This window comes from Triticum urartu, chromosome 5A (assembly GCF_056163025.1).
Source record: "Triticum urartu cultivar PI428250 chromosome 5A, HENAU_Tu73, whole genome shotgun sequence".
NCBI classification, from domain to species: Eukaryota; Viridiplantae; Streptophyta; class Magnoliopsida; order Poales; family Poaceae; genus Triticum; species Triticum urartu.
The window spans coordinates 489,647,378-489,665,430 of NC_141877.1; the positions used below are offsets into that span (position 1 = coordinate 489,647,378).

Sequence of the window (18,053 nt, forward strand, 5' to 3'; positions counted from 1 at the left end):
GAATGACATCTACGATGGACGTCGACTGAATTTGCCGGTTGGAGAACGACCTTCAAGCCCTGGGACCAACTTCTTGTTTGTTTCTGCATCACGTTCACAGAAATATTGACCCCCGGGCTGAGAGAGCAAGGGAAAGCAGCCATTTGTTTGCTCCTATCTGCCTTGTCGCCTTGGCTACCAACAACAACAACAAACTCAAAGGGTAAGGGTATGCACTTTTTCACTTTTGTTTCCTCTTCTCTTGGGAGATTGCTTGCCGCTTTCTCTCGTGGTAGCTAGATAACATATGCACTTTTTCACTTCTCTCCTCTGCACTCTGAGAGGTTGCTAGCTGGTTCTTCTCTGGTGGTAGCTAACATTTGGTGGTTCCACATGGCCGTAGTCAGCAGAGCCCGGGCTTCTCTCCCTTCGCCGTCATCGTCGCCGTTGCCGGCCTTCTCCCCTCGGTCGCCGCAGCCCGAGGTGGCGGAGAGGATGTTCACACGTGGAGGGAGCGGCCGGTCGTCGTCGTCCAGTGCCAGCGGGGCTAACAGGAGCGCCAGCCTCAGAGAGATCGACGAAGAGGCCGCCATCTTGCATGATGCTGATGATGATGACGGTGGAGGGAAGCTGTATGTCGCCGTCGGGAAGGACATCAAGGACAGCAGGTCCAACCTCATCTGGGCAGCTCGGAACCTCCTCGCCGGTGATCCCAAGCTTGTCCTGCTGCACGTCCACCAGCCTGCCGACAGAATCATGATAGGTAAAAGGGTCCGGCTTAGCTTCAGTATGACTTTTTTCATCTCATCTGCATCAACTTGACCATGGAGAAGAAAGGATTGTGGCTAGTAGTCTGATTTTCTTGTTATTTCTGTCAGCACTTCAGTCGTTTCAGAAGTAGTTTGCGTATCTATGGGGAAAAAACAAACCTTGATCTTACTGGATTTGATCCCCATCTCCATTTTCCTTTTCCATCCCCTGTTTCGCAAGAGAATATGCTGAAACGATACAAATGAAATTAGCAGCAAGCAGAAGTAGTCCTCTTTTGTTCGATGTTGCTGTCAGACAGTTTCAGAAAGCACTCCCCTGTTTTCAGTAGGCATTGCAAATACTTGTTCAGTAATCTATGCTGATTCAACTCTAATGTTGCCGGCGCAGGATTATGCAAGGTTCCAGCAAGCCAGGTCGAAGAAAAGGAGCTCAAAGCATACAGAAAGATTGAGAAGGAGGAGATGAACACACTTTTAAACCAGTACCTCAATTTCTGCAGAGTTTCTCTCAAGGTCAGTTAAACTAATTCAGGAAAGGCTACATGGATTCTGAAATCATATTCACTTGCGATTTCTTGTTATATGTCATCTGTACGAAATAAAAAGTAGCAAATTTACAGATGCAAGCTGAAACGCTGGTGATCGAGAAGAACAGTCCTGCAAATGGGATTATTGAGCTCATTGATCAGAATCGCATTACAAAGCTTGTTATGGGAACATCTTCCTTCTCAGTGTATGTGCAGATGCATATTCCAACTTTGTAATGAGGTTTCATGAAAAAATACATTGCAATTATTTCCAACTGCACTATTTTCGTAGAGCAAAGCACCATGAGTAATGTAATTAGATGCTCGACTGCTATATATATGTAAATTTCATATTTCTTTTTTATGGGTCTGCTGTTCTAACAAGTGGCAGTAAGGAAGGCAGCAGAACCATTTAGTCAATACTTCGCTTAAAACTCCCAGTAACAAATAACTATGGCTTTACTAATTATCATCTCTCCCTCCGTCTAAAGTCTAAACTAGAAATAATCCAAGTTGTTTATGTTGATTACGAATCTTTCATGAACAGGAAGAGGAAAGTACCAAAATCAAAAGTTGCAGCCGGTGTGCATGCACAGGCCAAACCATACTGCCAGATCTTCTATATTTGCAAAGAGACTCTTGCTTGCTCTAGGTACGAGTGTCATGCATCCCTAAGTCAACATAAAGCAAATACTACACAGAATTTGCAAATTTCAGCTCGAGCAACTACTCAAAATTATATCTAGCCTGACAAACAAAATGGTGCCATGTTTCTTATCAATTTTCAGGGAGGCCACTCAGCTTTGTGCAAAAGTAGAGTCACCCCGAAGTAGCTGCGCAAGCACTATCTCAGATCAACCTGAGTTAACTCCAAGATCCCTATCACTGCCACCAGGACATCCAGGTCTTTTAGGCTCTACAGGCCAACAACCCCTTCCACGACGGTCCAACTCAGTCAGTTATCCCTTGTCTGGAATGATAGCAGACAGTGTAGAAAACATGTCACCTGCAAGGCGGCAGTCAATTGATAGTCTCTTAGGCTCTACAGAACAAAAGGCCCTGCCACGACGGTCCAACTCAGTTAGTTATTCCTTGTCTGGATCGATAGTGGGCAGTGTAGAAATCATGTCACCTGCAAGGCGGCAGTCGATTGATATGACACCAACAGGTTCCTCTCCGAGTTCCAGCCAGCAAAGCACTGGTGGGTCCTCATTGGGTCTGAGGGATTTGGACAGTATGGATGGTTCACCAGTGCCTGTTTCAGTTGCAAGCTCTGAAGAAGAACATCAGCACTCTACGGTAAGCTATATTGGACTGAGCTGAGTTCTCTAACCATAGCCACACCTTTTTTTTTGAATTACAATAATTTTACGGCTGTGTGTACCCTATGGGTGCAGAGGCCCGGAGAACTATCCCTCCATTATTTAAACAAACAAACTTATTAGACATAAACCAAGTACTATGTAATGTTAGAACTACGTTTAAAGAGGCTTTGGTCCTAGCACAAGTGTAGAGGGAAATGGTTGACAATAGAATGTCTTCATGGCTGTAGTAACTCTCAACCAGTAGTGTCTCTACTGTTTGCCACTGGCACTATGGAAAAAATCCACGTTGTTAAATAAATCTTACTTCTATTGCTCTATCATCTAAATTTTGGTTGATCAACCAAGGTCTCAGTTGTAATACTTATTAGATAACGTTGTCATGCTTACTGAATTCAAAGCAAACATAATGTTTTACAGGTGGAAATATGTGAAATGTTTGAGCAACTGCACCGAGTCCGCAATCAGCTAGAGCGCTCGAAAAAGGAAGCGTCTGAGGGCCGGCAGAAAGCCGAGAAGAACTTGTTTGAATCTTCTATGATGGTATGTTATTTGTTATTGACAGATACCTTTAGTTACCCACTATTGTTGTTTAATCTACTGTATTTTCCCAACCTTTCTTCTCTGAATACATGGAATTTATATTACATGTATCTCTTAAGTAAGTGAACTGTTTTCCTGTAGTTCAAAGCACGGGAGAGTTCACTCTGCAAAGAAAAAAAGGAGGTAGAGGAAAGGCTAACAAGAGAAAAGGCTGACCTTGAAAAAGAGCACTTCCATGTATGCAACGAGCTGCAGAAGGTAAATGAGCAAAGAGCAGAATTGGAGAGCAAGCTTCTCCAGACAAATGCCCTAATGGAAGAGCTCCAACAGTTGCAAGCAGAGCTGCAGCGTGAGAAAGACCATGCTGTTAAAGAAGCTGAAGAAATGCGCCAAACAAACGGTAACAGTGTATTTGGCTCTACTAGTGCTGTTGCCCTAACAGAATTCAGCTACACAGAGATAGAAGAGGCAACGGACAACTTTGATGACTCCAAAAAGATTGGCAGTGGTGGGTGTGGAACCGTCTACAAGGGATTTCTCCGTCATACTACCGTAGCCATAAAGAAATTCAACCGTGAAGGCACAACAGGAGATAAAGAGTTCAATGACGAGGTAATTTTCATCATTAAGAGTAAAACGTGCTGTCAGATGAGAATAAGTAAAACAGGTAAAACGGTGCATCTAAATATGTGATTTTCCAATATATTACAGGTAGAAACACTTTCTAGGATGAGGCATCCAAACCTTGTCACTCTGATAGGAGTGTGCAGGGAGGCCAAAGCGTTGGTCTTCGAATTCCTGTCGAACGGAAGCCTAGAGGACTGCCTGCAGTGCGAGCACCAAAGAGAGCCACTCTCATGGCGAATGCGCATCAAAATCGCTGCCGACATCTGCACGGGACTTATCTTCCTCCACTCTAACAAACCAAAAGGCATTGCCCATGGCGATCTGAAGCCTGACAATGTCCTTCTTGACACTAGCTTTGTTTGCAAACTGGCAGACTTTGGAATCTCTCGTCCCTTGGATCTGACAAACACCACCGTCACCCCTTACCACCGAACAAACCAAATTAAAGGCACAATGGGATACATGGATCCAGGATACATCGCCTCAGGGGAGATCACAGCTCAGTATGATGTCTACTCCTTTGGTGTAGTTCTGATGCGGTTGCTGACTGGCAAGAACCCCCTAGGCCTTCCGAATGAGGTGGAGGCAGCCTTGAGCAATGACATGTTGCAAGATATAATTGATACTTCTGGAGGGGAATGGCCACCTGAGTACACTGAAGAGTTGGCAAGACTAGCACTGAGATGTTGCCGGTATGAACGGAAGGAGCGGCCTAATCTTGCAAATGAAGCCTGGGGTATCCTGCAAGCTATGATGAACTGTCCAGATGATAAATGCAAGCCACCAACGTTTTTCATCTGTCCAATGACACAGGTCAGTTAACAGCTTTCTTATGTTTACAATTCAGTCGTTACAGTAGTTAATATCAACTCTGATATAATGATGGTTTATTTGCTTTGAAGTAAGGTGGTCAGCATCGTCACCTTTAGTTTGATAATCTTGCATCTTTGTAACATTTTCAGGAGATCATGAGGGATCCACACATTGCTGCCGATGGATTCACATATGAAGGTGAGGCCATCAAGGACTGGCTTCAAAGGGGGCATAAAATGTCCCCCATGACCTACCTCAGCTTCACACACCATGAGTTAATGCCGAACAATGCCCTTCGTTTTGCAATTCAAGAATGGCAAATGCAACAGCAACCGTGATTTTTAACCTTCCATTTGATCTGCGCAGTCGTGTTAGGAAGTGAAGCAAATGGTTTGCAAGTTTGTATAGTCTGTAGAGAATTCATTTTCCCCCACTTTAGCAGTTAGCGCTTTCTCAATGTTTGGGCCCACAAACGAGAAGTGATGTACATGTTTTCGGTCACATGTTCTTGGGATGAACTGACATGGCATGTAACTCTCCAAGAGAGAGTGGGTATTCAGGTTCATTGAAAAGTGATGGTGTATGGACATTTTAATTCCCTCTCAGTTATGCAAAGTTGAGAGTTAGAGTCAAATCAGCGTGGTCCCCAAAAAAACTACAGTAAATGAGCAATCAGATAGATCAGAGCACAGACGGTTTATAATAATGTGATTACTCATGAATTAGCTATGCACGTTCGATTCTTACTGCAGATACAGGCATGACTTGATAATTCATGGTAGGCTGCCATTTTTCAGGAGATAATGAGCACACTATTATCTGTACTACGTCTGCCAGGTCAGCGGAAACTGCGTAGGCAAAATCATTTAGCTGCTCTGACTCACCTACAATTTAGCCCCAATCCACTACCGCTAACTTCAAAGTAAAGGTGTATCGCTTCACATTCCCAAACAAACGGCTTACAAGACAAGATTAGGCACTTGCATGCCAAACAACCAATTAAGGGCCTACTCCTCCAAGATACCTATCTATCTTCCTTGAGTTGAGCGAGAACGTGGGCTGGGCATTTGAACAAACAGGTGGTGCGCAACCAGAAGCTGACCACGAAAGCAGAGGAGAGGAGCAGAGAAGAAGGCTTACAGAGGAGGGAGGTGAAGTGAAGCAGAGAGGACTTGTACTAGTCACTAGTCAGTCAGTCATCCATGAGAAAGGCAAGCACAGCACAGCACAGCTAGCTCCTGCCATGCCATGGAAATTGCAGTGGCACTGTTGGGCAATTCCTTGCTCTGCGCAAATAAATCACCATCAGTCACGTCAATACAAAACTAGAAAACAGATTAAACAAGGAGCAACCAATACAATACAAAACTACTCCTACAAAACAAGGAGCAACAAGTCAAGCCGGCCTGGCCTGGCAGCAGGTGTGAGTGCGTACAGCTACTGGCCTAGTACATACACTATGCACAATTAGCATGGAATGAGTCGGAGAAAGATGAGAGAATTACTATAGTATAGAATGGTGTGGATGTAAGAAGCAAGTATAAAAATGCAGAGGAGCTAGCCAAGCGCAGGGGACAAGTCCAAAGCTGGCCTGGCTGAGAAAGCCAAGAGAGAAACGAGAGACCAGCTACCTATCTATCTGCCATGGACGCGGCCTGCGACTCGCCGGAGCCGGAGCAGTCCTCCTCCGAGTCTGGCGAGAAGATGAAGAAGGTGTACGTGGCGGTGGGGGCCGGGTCCGACTCCAAGGCGATGGTGCTGTGGGCGCTGCACAAGTTCCCCAGAGACCCCACCGCCACCTCCTTGGTGCTGCTCCATGTCTACCCCCAACCCAAGCTCATCCCCATCAGTACGAGCATCTCCCCTGCCCCTGGAGTCTCTTTTCCTTTCCCCCCTTTTTACTGGAATCACAACTACTGTCTCTACCGTCAAAAAAATATATGTTCCCTTTGTGCAACAAAATCATTAAATCAACCTGGTGATTTTTGGTCCCTCCGTTTCTTTCTGTAAATCATACTGATAACTCACTGCGGTAAATATTTGGCTAGCATTTTTCCAATTGTCATCATGCAATTTATGGGGCGTAAAAATCAGTGTCATTCAGCTTGGTATCACAAAAATATCTACTTATGATTGTGACTTTGTATAACACAAGCTAGGCACATATTGATATAGTGATGATCAATCAAAGTCTTCTCTTGACAAATCAAAATACGCTCTATATTAACTTCGCAAGGGAGAGTAGTAAACTATGGATGCAAAAATTTATGTGTGCGATGCTGTTCACAGTGGGTGCCAGGATCCCTGCTAGCCAGGTGCAGGAGCAGGAGCTGACTGCGTACAAGAAGATGGAGCTACAAACAATCAGCAACACTCTGGATCAACACCTGCTATTATGTGCACAGGAAAAGGTTCAGACATGCCATTGCCAGCTCCAAGAATGCCAAGAAAACTAGTCTATGCAATCAGCTTCAAACACGTCGACATTGACACATGTATCTGCTGCGCAGGTACAAGCTGAGAAGCTGGTGGTGGAATCAGAGGATGTAGCAGAGGGACTGGTGCAGCTCATCACTGCGCATCATATCACTGCTCTTGTCATGGGGGCAGCAGCTGATAAGCATTACACAAAGTATGTATGTGGGCAAACTTCTGACTAATCCTTTCAGAACATGTATGGATGATCACCATCTATAATTAATTAAACACTTCACGATTGTTCGTGAATGCCATGTTGCCACACACACAAAAAAAACTGATTCCTTGTTCAAGAGTTCAGGGAAATGAGAGCTCTCAAGTCCAAGAAAGCGCGGGCTGTGGAACAGCGGGCAGAGCCTTCCTGCAAAATATGGTACATTTGCAAAGGAACGCTCGTTTACCGTAGGTATGGTTCGGTTGGTCGACTGCGGATAATCTTCACTTTTGTTCATATGATTGATTACATTGTAGCTGAACTCCAGCCTGCATTTGACATGTTTCCCTCCCTCTCTGCTTTCTCTACAATAGGAATGCCGTGCCCCTTGGCCATGAAGCAATGCCAGAAGGTTCGCAAGAGTCTGCTGCTCAACAGTTTTCAGTGGATAGGTCGACTAGCTTGTCGGAGACGTGGTGTGTTTCAAGCACATGGCTACACAAACCACATGCCAGGCTGCAGATGGAAAGGACAAGTCCACGCGGATCAGACGATAATGGAAAGGTAAACACAATCCATGACAACAATAGATGAACAGTACATCATGCTATTTTATCTAGCAGGCCACCAGTTTGTACTTGAAATCTAATTTTACTCCAACTTCTAGAACTCACATTGTGTCTTAACAGCAGTAGGTTGAAGATGGTTAAACATTCAAGAATATCTTGACTGAAGTTTTTACCTTATCTAAACCAGGAAATTGTCAAAGAATTTGACGAGGCTGACATAAAATTCCAGCATATGCTCAGGGAGTTGGAGAGTGTAAGAAAGCAAGCTTATGAAGAAAAACACGGTCGTGAGAAAGCAGAACAGGATTTATTTGAGGCTTTCCAAAGAGTAAGAGTATCTTAATTTGCATTTTTCAGTAATATCGAGTATGCTGATGGAAGGATAGGCATGGCACAGTAGTGAAGTACTCCCCACTTGTGCCAAGAGGTCCTGGGTTCGATGCGGCCTCTCTGCATTGCACTGTGCAGGGGGTAAGGCTTGCCTCGTACAATCCTTTCCCAGACCCCACCTGGTGTGGGAGCTTCTAGCACTCGGTCTGTCCTTATCGAGTATACTGATGTTGATAATTGTTTCAATTTTATGGATATATGCCAGTGAGAGCATTATTTGGAAGAAGCTCTTGCTACTGTGCTTGTGAAGCACTTTCAGAAACTTTACCATCAATAATAAATTTGTAAACAATTTGGAGCAATGGTTCTGATAGCTGCCAGCTAATTTTTTTAACTAATACTTTCTCACATTTAGCTTGTCTAACAGGCACGAGTCTCCGAGAATATGTACTTAGGAGAAGTGAAGCAAAAGAATGAAATCGAGGAAAAGTTGGCAACAGTAATGGAGGAAGTTGAGAGTCTCACAGAAACAACTGATGGACTTTGTGCAAAGCTTCAAGAGGAACGCAAGAAAAGATCGGCCCTGGAGAAAAGAACTGCCCATTCTGACCGTATCATCAAGGATTTGCTGTTGCAGCGCGACAAGGCTGTAAGAGAGGTAGAAGCACTACATGCAAAGAAAGGAGAGTCCAGTGCAACCGCGGAGGGGACGATGCACATCACGGAGTTGTCCAGCTCAGAGATTAAGGATGCAACCAACAACTTTGATCACTCACTGAAGATTGGAGAAAGTGTTTATGGAAGCGTGTACAAGGGATTTCTTCGGCACACAAATGTAGCCATAAAGAAGTTGAATCTCGAAAGCACACAGCCACAGTCACAGTCACAGTCACAGTTCAATCAAGAGGTTGAATTCTTGCTTTAAGTTAATTATTTGCTTTCTTTCATCTCAACTAAACTGGTATTTTGCTGGTTCAAATAAAGTACTGTGTTGCAGACAGTTAAGTTGTTCATGATGCCTCCTTTGCAGATAGAGATACTCAGTAGGGTGCGACATCCAAACCTGGTCACTCTTATTGGAGCTTGCAAGGATGCTCAAGCTCTTGTCTACGAATACATGCCGAATGGAAGCTTGGATGACCGTCTGGCTTGCAAGGACAATTCTAAACCTCTTAGTTGGCAGCTGCGCACCCGCATCATTTCCCATGTTTGCTCGGCACTCATCTTCCTCCATTCGAATAAACCCCATAGCATTGTCCACAGTGACCTGAAAGCATCGAACATTCTTCTAGACGGAAATAATGTAGCAAAGCTCAGTGGTTTTGGCGTGTGCCGAATGGTCACTGATGAGTTCAGGGACACAACCACTCTATATAGGCATACCCACCCAAAGGGATCTTTTGTGTACATTGATCCTGAATATGTTATGACTGGTGATCTAACACCACTATCTGACGTATACTCTTTCGGAATCGTGCTCCTGCGCCTATTGACTGGAAGACCAGGATTCGGGCTGTTGAGAGATGTGCAACGGGCTGTGGAAAAGGGTTGCTTGGGAGCAATACTGGATTCATCTGCTGGGGGCTGGCCAGCTATGCAGGCTGAGCAATTGGCTCGGGTGGGTCTGAAATGTTGCGAGATCAGAAGAAAAAACCGCCCAGACCTGCAAAAGGAGGTTTGGACTGTACTTGAACCAATGTTGAAGCCTGCTTCCATTATGTTGTGTTCCTTGTCATTCAAATCAGTATCAGAAGACCTTGGTGGTGTGCCGCCCTACTTCATCTGTCCAATACTACAGGTGAGTCATACATTTTGCTTGGTGAATATCATTTTCTTCTGCTGTCTATTTTAATATTTTAAAGCATGGAGGGATATCTTTAAAATATTCTAAGCATGTTTGATTAGCCTTAAATGCCCTCTGAATTGTTCTTTCCAGTTATCATTCTTAGTAATCTTAGACAAGTCGATTTCTTGCATAGAAAGCATTTGTCGTTTCAGGTTGTTTCACCTTCACATTTCTACGGTGCAGGATGTCATGAGGGAGCCTCTAATTGCTGCAGATGGCTTTACCTACGAAGCCGAAGCTATAAGGGAGTGGATTGACAGTGGCCACCATACATCACCCATGACAAATCTTGAGCTACTCCACCGTGATCTTTTGCCGAACCATGCCCTCCGTTCTGCAATCCAAGAATGGCTGCAGACAGATGCATAATAAATGTTATTTTTATCATCATGGAACTTACAAATGAACTAATACTATGTCCTTAACTTCTTTACGCACAATAATAGGTGCATACCTTACGCATAAGTAAAGATATACACATCATTTTTGTTTTGCTTTTCAGCAAAAATTTGTATCTAAAATGTAAGACTTGGAGCTCCATCAGCGGCATGCCAGTATTTGTACATGGATCTGTACAGTCAAAACTGTCTTCGTGATAATATTGCTGTTACATGCTACATGGATACTGCACTATGTTTTTTTTCACTGCTTGATCAACAATCGGTGTGTTGTGGTACTAGCATCTGAATGCTGGTCGAGCATGGAAAGTACGGAAGCATACAGTTCAAATGTCGCTAATTACAACTATTCATTTTACGTTGTCATCTTATATGTGTTTATATGTCCATAAGTCTAATTCCCATCCAACCTGTTTATTCTGAATGTCTAGAACAATCAACAATAACTGCTCAGAAGGTAAATGATGTAGCAATCAGATAATAATAACTTCATCAGTACGCCTGCTTCTGTTGTTGTCTTGTTAATACCAAAAATACATTGAGATGGAGAAAACCATCCTTGAAAGATGTGTGGTGTGCGCAAATTTGCCAAAGTTTCTTACCTATGCAGATCACTCAGCAAGTTATTCTCAACAAGATGTGTTGTGTGCACAAAGTTGCCAAAGTTTCTTACCTATGCAGATAGCTCAGCAAATTCGTCTCGACAAGCACTTCCCTCCAAATGAGTCAAATGGAGCCTCCAATGCATGCAAGCTGCAACCCCAATCTTCGCATATTCTAGTTATCATGCTGGTATATGCTGTTGACAGCTTGACAGGAGATGTCTTGATGTGCATATTAACATATTAACAGCTTGACAGGAAGAATTATGTGAGATGCATTAACTTATTGACAGCTTGACAGCAAGAATTATGTGAGAGTACCTCCTGGGAATGAACAATGCTACCAAGTGCCAAGTATCTAATTATACATGATCTATTCTGGACAATTTTTTCGCATCGTGAAAGTAGCCGTCTATTTGGAACTGCCGGCCAAGTGAGATGGGATGGCCTGTAATGATCGTCACCTAACGGGACAACTTCATTGCTAAGCATCAAAAGTCAGTCAGGGAGGACATTCATGTTTAGAAGCGACTTGGAAGTAGTAGAAACTTCGCGGAAATGCCAGGGTTCCTATCAGGATTACGTGTTTTGTTGATAACTCACAGTTATACTTGCTAAAAAATGAGCGGAAGCTGATGCAGTTATCATTTCTTATAGAAAAATCCCTGACTAGAGAAGATAATAAGACGATTAATTAAGTTCTAAATAATCAATGACAAAATATAGAATGTATTGGTATTATCTCCACGCCAGCAAACATTCATGCAACATGTCTTATTTGCTTTTTAACCAACCAGTTGGTCTTTCCACGCCTTTTGAAGTACGCAGGACTCAATTTTCTGCCACCAAAATACAATAAAGTTATTATCAGTCTGGTTTTCCTTTTTTATAAACTGGAATGGCTACTACAAGGGGGTTAACCGATGTTTCCTAAATGGAACAGGATTTTTTTTTTTAATTGGGCAACACTTGGGACCCGAAGTCAGACATTGACTTGATGATGCACTCACTGCTGCTAGATACAATCAGACAATAACCAAATCCAAGGCCACTCTTTAAAACCATCACCAGTCTACTCTCCCATTTGGGCCTTCTAAAACTGACACTACCTGGGAAAGACCAAGGCAGAACAAGGACTAGGATGACAATCATATCGACGCCACAGAGCTGAAGAAAAGTGGTCCAGCACATTTAGGTACTTCCCCAAAACTTTTAGAGCATTTTCAGAGATCTTCACCTTTTGTAGTCTTAGGTTGTGTGTCTTCAGCTCTGCTGAGCCAGATAGCAAAACCAGAATATAGATATGATACCAATTCTTGATTTCTCAGGGTCTGTGTAGGGAGTAAGAAAGATGGATGAAGAAGAGGTTCATATCGCGATCGGGAAGAACTTCAGAAAGGAGAAAGCTAACATACTATGGGCTGCTGCAAATTTCCCAAGGGCTACCATAGTTCTTGTCCACGTTCATTGGCCATCCAAGTGGATGCCCTTCAGTAAGTTTTTTCAGCCAAATATTTTCCATGCTTTGTAAAGCTCTAATGGTTAGATGCCCTTCAGTAAGTTCTTTTCAGTATTAACAGGATAAAGTATAACCTTGTGTTTTATTAGCTGTATAAATAATTGTTTGTTTCTAACCAACAACTGCAGTGGGTGGAAAGCTGCTATACAAGTTTGCAGACGAAAAGGAGAAGGAGATGCATAGAGGTAGAGAAACGGAAGCAATGGTCAAGATGCTATCACAATATAAAAGCCTATGTGATGATACAAGAGAGGTATCCTGCGATTTAGATTCAGATTAATATAAATAAGGTCAGAGCGGTGCTTATTAGAGTTCATCCAAAAAGCACTCTAGTCATGTGATATTTGTTCGCAATCATGATGAATTAAGTGTAAAAACACTATAATTTAAATAATTATTTATCTGATGATGAAAGTTAAGCAAACAAACCATGTGGAGAGGGATCAAATCAATACAACACTAACATAATTATTTCACAGAAATATGTTTCCTAAATGGGCCTGTGTCCTTGCAGGTTAGGGCACATTACCTTACACATGATGACATTCTTACTGGTGTTGTAAACCTGGTAAAGAAGCTCAAAATCAAGAGAATTGTCATCGGGTCAAGGTGAGATCATAGCATGAACTAATACGCATAAGGAAGCAAATGCCTCTTTGTATATGTTATTGAATGTAACCTGTACAAATGGACATTGCCTTAGCCCATAAAACAGCATAACAATATAGTAAGTTATGCAGGAACATGTCAAAGAAAGCAGTTCTTCGTAAACGCTCTCAGGTTTGGGTGGTGATTAATGGCAAATATCTGTCCACTAGGTATAGTTCCTCCAAAGACCATAACTGCACTCCCGGTAATCTATGAATCATATCTAGAAATTACTTGATGGATGAGATCGTTCTTAAGTGCAGCAATGATCATCTGGAGCATACTGGAGGCACTGGATATGGAGGGAGCTCTGAGTTTTTGCCATCTATGCATGAGCTGAGCGACGAATCTGATGGCTATGCAACACCATCAAGTGATTTTGTGAGCAGACTTCTTAGCAAAGCATTACACACATGCAAACAATAACAGTTTTAGTTCACAAGTTTAAGACCATGGTTCAGAGTTTTGATACATGCCCGTGGTGTATTCCAGTATGTATCATTTCAGGAAGACGATGTCATGGACGAGGATGGGGTGATTCCAATGGATGGTGATGAACAATTGGAAAAGGTATAACTTGCCTTTTTTTTCAAGACAACTACCACAACATGTGCATTAAAATGTCTGCTTACTCTTTAAGTTTGACGACACACACAGAAACAAAATTACATTTGATTGAGTTTACTCCATGCTCAAGCATGTTTGACAATTTTAGATTTACCACCGTTGCCTCAGATGCATGTTGATTAACTATGTGTCAAAAAACAGGTGTTACTTATGACTTCTAAAAGTGCAGCTTGTGTTGATAAAATAAACTGATTGCTCCATTCCAGTATGATGTGCAGGAAGCTGAACAAGACATTGAGGAAATAAATGCTTCTGAGGAAGTGGGCAAAATTTCTGGTGATGACATACGGAGTTCCAGAAATATGAGTGAAGAGTCTGAAAAATTGATGGTAAATGTCACACGATACTACCTTTGTCAATGCCTATTTCGTTTAAAACATGGCTAGATGAAGGTTCCAACTTATGATGATGATAATTTACTCAAAATAGAAATAATAGTAACAAAGATAGGTTGGAGACATCACCAGTCAGGAAGAGAAAAAATAGATGACAGAAATCATATGGAACACGGTGTATGTCACAGAACATCGGTACAGCGTTGAATCCCTTAACTACTTCAATACACCCCGTTTGGTTTTGTTCAGGAGGAAATGGAAAAACTACAAAGGAGATTGAAAGAGCTGCAAGACGAGGGGCATAATCATGAAGAAAGCATCTTGTCGCCAAGAAGAAAGAATGTATTGTTGATGGAGAAAACGTTACCAAAACAAAGATACCCAGAGCTGCAAATCCCAGAACATATTGTGCAGTACTCCATGTCGCGTATTGGGAAAGCGACCAATAACTTCTACTCAAGAAACCTCATAGGGGAAGGAGGCTATGGCCTAGTGTACAAAGGAAAACTAGGTGGCGTGCCAGTGGCTATCAAGCTGTTGAGACCCCATGGTAAACCCCATGGTAGACAAGGTTTTCCAGAGTATCAGCAGGAGGTAATATAATGAACTCTATCCAGTCATCCTTTTAACTGTCTGAGCATGCACACAACATAGCCTAACAATAATTACAAGAGGAAGCAAACACTCATTTCATACAGAGTAAGATGCAAGTATTTCCATCTGAACTGTACCATAATTTTGATAGGACCCTTGTTTTCCTGCAGTTCTTTAAGAGAACTTTTTTTACACATTTAACACCACATTGATGGATAATCACCCCTCCTCCTTGCTTATCTCAAACAACTCCACAAAGTAGATAAGTAGATGGGCAGAGTAACAAGCTCGCATACCTTACTACTTGGAGAAGAATCCTCTGAGCTGCGCTACATATAGTAACCGGAGGAAATGTCGATCATGTTTGGAATTCCCCAGGTCGTTGTGCTGAGCAGAGTCAAGCACCCACACATCGTGAAGCTGATCGGCGTGTGCCCGGAATCATGCGGCCTCGTCTACGAGTACCTCCCCAACGGCACACTCATGGATGGGCTCTCCAAGGGGCTTCCATGGAAGGACCGTATCAGGATCCTCGCCGAACAGCGTTCCGCGCTGGCGCACCTACACTCCAGCCGGCCCAACGCCATCATCCATGCGGACCTGAAGTTGACGAACATCCTCCTCGACGCCGGGAACGTGAGCCGGCTAGGAGACTTCGGGACGGCGCGCGTCGTGCAGATGAAGCCGCTGGAGGAGGACACCATCTGCCGGCGGACGAACCCGATGGGCACGATGGGGTACATGGACCCCGTCTTCTTCACGACAGGCGAGCTCACCGCAGAGTCGGACGTCTACGCGTTCGGCGTGGTGATCCTGCAGGTCCTCACAGGGCTGCTCGACCTCAACATCGTCGAGCAGGTGCAGGAAGCGATGAAGATGGACGCCGCACACGGCCTGCTGGACGCGTCTGCCGGCACCTGGCCAGAGGTGCAGGCGGAGCGGCTCATGCGGCTGGCGCTGAGGTGCTGCAACCTGGAGCGGAACCGGCGGCCAGCTGCCACCTCCAACGCCGAGTGGCGATCGCTGGACATCCTGCGGACCATGGCAACTGCAAGTAAATCCCGGAAATGGAGTCATGCAAACTGAAGAACCATGCCAGCGCATCAGCGAAATGCCAACAGAACATAATGGGTTTAGTCTGTGAATCTAAACTGCATTTGCGTTTAGTTTGTGATGCCATAGCATTTCTCTTGTGAATGTACTCCCTCCGTTCCATATTACTGTACTAAATCAGCGACGAGTAATATGGAACGGAGGGAGTACATTCTTAAACTAGTTAGAGCATAATGTACGATAGGACAGAACAGTGCGCCCCTCCCATTGCAAACTTTTTTTACCATGTCAATGCGGTGGTAAACAATAGATAAAGCGCAGTCCAAACATCTCAGGATCCAATGACCGCATGAAGCAATGTGTATGTTGATCAATTCAATGGGTTAAAACTTGAAAGGCGCTTTTCGCATGTAAAATCAGCCGCTGCTGCGGGAGATGGAAGAGAGCTTGCAATGCGGTGCAGCTAAACCGAGAGGCAGCACGGGATCGATGGGATTTGCACGGCGCGGCTCTCATCGAACACAGTTCGAATGAGAGGGGGGGAGGGGGGGAGGGGGGGAGGGACGGGTTGGTTGGTTCAGGAATCGGCATTACCTGCCTGCCCGCCTCGCATTACTCCGCCGACGCCTCTCCGGGATCCATCGCCGCCGCCGACGCCATAGGAGAAAGGGGAACGCCGCCGCGCGTTCCGACAACCGGACAGCAGGTCTTGACTCTGAGATGGGCTTAGCCGCCCTGTGTATTATGGGCTTCTAGTAGCCGGGGATGATGTATCTGCCGCACCGGTGCTTGTGGTGCTATCGTAGCGCATTTACAAATTTTTTATTTTAAAAAAGAAAAAATAGCACATTCACACAACTTCGGTCTATGTTACCGTAAAATTTCAAATCAAAATTTTAAATATTGCTTGAGGTACAAAAAGAAAAAATTTACACTGAATAGTACATACCATAAGTTGGCTTTAAATCTGGCTCATTATCACATTGATGTCAAAATTTTCATTTTTGCATCTCGTGCAATGTTTCGAATTTTGATATGCAATTTTCTGACAACATCCCTCGATGTTGAGTCAATCTGCTAGACTTTTTATTTTTTGAAACATTTTAAAATGCACTACGTGTCCGGTGCACCGGTGATACATTCCCTCTACTAGCCTTATGGGCTCAGCCCTAAAAATATAGCCTTAGGGCAAACTCCAACACGGGTCACCAAATGGGCATGGCCTGATCCAAAGAAATTGTGATGGAAAAACTACGAAGATCTGGAACCACCGAACCACAACAGTTGATTGCCTAGGGATGACAAAATGAGATCAATTGTTGCTATCGCTGAAAACCCCACCCAAGTTTGTCAGCGAATTAATTCTTCCGAACATGCCATCTTGGGAGAGAAGGTCACATGGCATTTCGTCGCTACGTATGTCGACTCAGTTCTCTTGATTCCTCTGTGCACAAGGAAAAATGGAAGGTTTTTGGTCATGGAACTTTGAGAAGAATGGCTTGTTCTTAGTGCGCTCAGCTTGTCGTATGTTAGTCTAAACAAAGTTTCGGCATGAATCCTGGCAAGAAGAATGCTCGGAACTAACTCTGATCGTAATGAGAGAAGTTGGACTGAGATGTGTGACGGTGTTATGGCCCAGGTGTACCTCACCATATCGGATGTCGGCTTGGCGCACCCCACCCTCCCCCTTACATGCTTTAAAGAATCCCGGTTATAGTAAAATTTAAAAAGTTTTTTAAAAAAACTATTTCAAAACATGTTTTGGAAATTTTCCTAGATTTAAAGAAAATGTTTGGACTTCCAAAAATGTCTGCGTTCTCAAAAAATGTTTGGGATTTTATAAAGAAATCTTCATGTGTTTAAAGAATGTTCCAACAAATTGAAATTCCTGGAACTAAAAATATGTTCACATTTTCAAAAAAAGTTCCTGTTTATGAAAAAATATTAGGAATTTTACAGAAAAATGAGAAAAGTGTTATTATTATTTATTTTATTTTTAAAATTTCGAAAAACACATGCGTTTTTCGAAAATGTCCTTATTTGAAAGATGATCATTTTTTGAAGATTCTTCCAAAAAATATAGAAAATGTTTAAAAAATAAAAAAAAATCATTCATTTGCTTTTAGAAATTTTTATTTTTTCAAATAAATGTTTGCCCTGTTTATTGGGAAATAACTCTTGATAAAAGTCGCTAGTTTCACTCGCTATAGCGACCGCTACCTACGACTCTGCGACGCTGGAGTGGCAAAACTATGTATCCAGCGTCCTATAGGTGCTCCTCTAGGAACCTCAAATATGACGTGTGTTGCGTCAAACAGT

The 18,053-nt window shown here is 43.3% G+C and overlaps 3 protein-coding genes across 6 annotated transcripts; all 3 read left to right on the top strand.

Moving 5' to 3' along the window:
* On the top strand, positions 1 to 5,186 carry LOC125509996 (U-box domain-containing protein 33). Of its 3 annotated transcripts, none has more exons than XM_048675079.2 (10): positions 1 to 208; positions 383 to 742; positions 1,138 to 1,262; positions 1,370 to 1,482; positions 1,824 to 1,928; positions 2,065 to 2,575; positions 3,019 to 3,141; positions 3,283 to 3,753; positions 3,853 to 4,581; positions 4,731 to 5,186. In XM_048675079.2, the coding sequence occupies exons 2-10, from the start codon at positions 475 to 477 to the stop codon at positions 4,917 to 4,919; spliced, it is 2,634 nt and encodes an 877-aa protein (XP_048531036.2). In that variant the 5' UTR covers positions 1 to 208; positions 383 to 474; the 3' UTR covers positions 4,920 to 5,186. The 3 variants fall into 3 exon arrangements, with proteins under 3 accessions (XP_048531036.2, XP_048531035.2, XP_048531034.2); XM_048675078.2 differs by having other exon boundaries at positions 2 to 202; XM_048675077.2 differs by lacking the exon at positions 1 to 208 and having other exon boundaries at positions 373 to 742.
* A 908-nt stretch (positions 5,187 to 6,094) lies between these two features.
* Positions 6,095 to 10,975, top strand: LOC125509997 (U-box domain-containing protein 33). Its single transcript, XM_048675080.2, has 9 exons — positions 6,095 to 6,430; positions 6,871 to 6,992; positions 7,092 to 7,213; positions 7,361 to 7,465; positions 7,588 to 7,777; positions 7,970 to 8,110; positions 8,540 to 9,019; positions 9,143 to 9,910; positions 10,142 to 10,975. The coding sequence occupies exons 1-9, from the start codon at positions 6,226 to 6,228 to the stop codon at positions 10,325 to 10,327; spliced, it is 2,319 nt and encodes a 772-aa protein (XP_048531037.1). The 5' UTR covers positions 6,095 to 6,225; the 3' UTR covers positions 10,328 to 10,975.
* Positions 10,976 to 12,019: 1,044 nt separating this feature from the next.
* LOC125509998 (U-box domain-containing protein 33-like) lies at positions 12,020 to 16,294 on the top strand. Of its 2 annotated transcripts, XM_087521340.1 has the most exons (10): positions 12,020 to 12,153; positions 12,287 to 12,451; positions 12,606 to 12,730; positions 12,992 to 13,086; positions 13,218 to 13,295; positions 13,389 to 13,506; positions 13,618 to 13,695; positions 13,959 to 14,081; positions 14,337 to 14,681; positions 15,060 to 16,293. In XM_087521340.1, exons 2-10 carry the CDS (start codon positions 12,310 to 12,312, stop codon positions 15,765 to 15,767), a joined length of 1,812 nt encoding a protein of 603 aa, XP_087377466.1. In that variant the 5' UTR covers positions 12,020 to 12,153; positions 12,287 to 12,309; the 3' UTR covers positions 15,768 to 16,293. The 2 variants fall into 2 exon arrangements, with proteins under 2 accessions (XP_087377466.1, XP_087377467.1); XM_087521341.1 differs by lacking the exon at positions 12,020 to 12,153 and having other exon boundaries at positions 12,237 to 12,451; positions 15,060 to 16,294.
* The last annotated feature ends 1,759 nt before the right edge of the window (positions 16,295 to 18,053 follow it).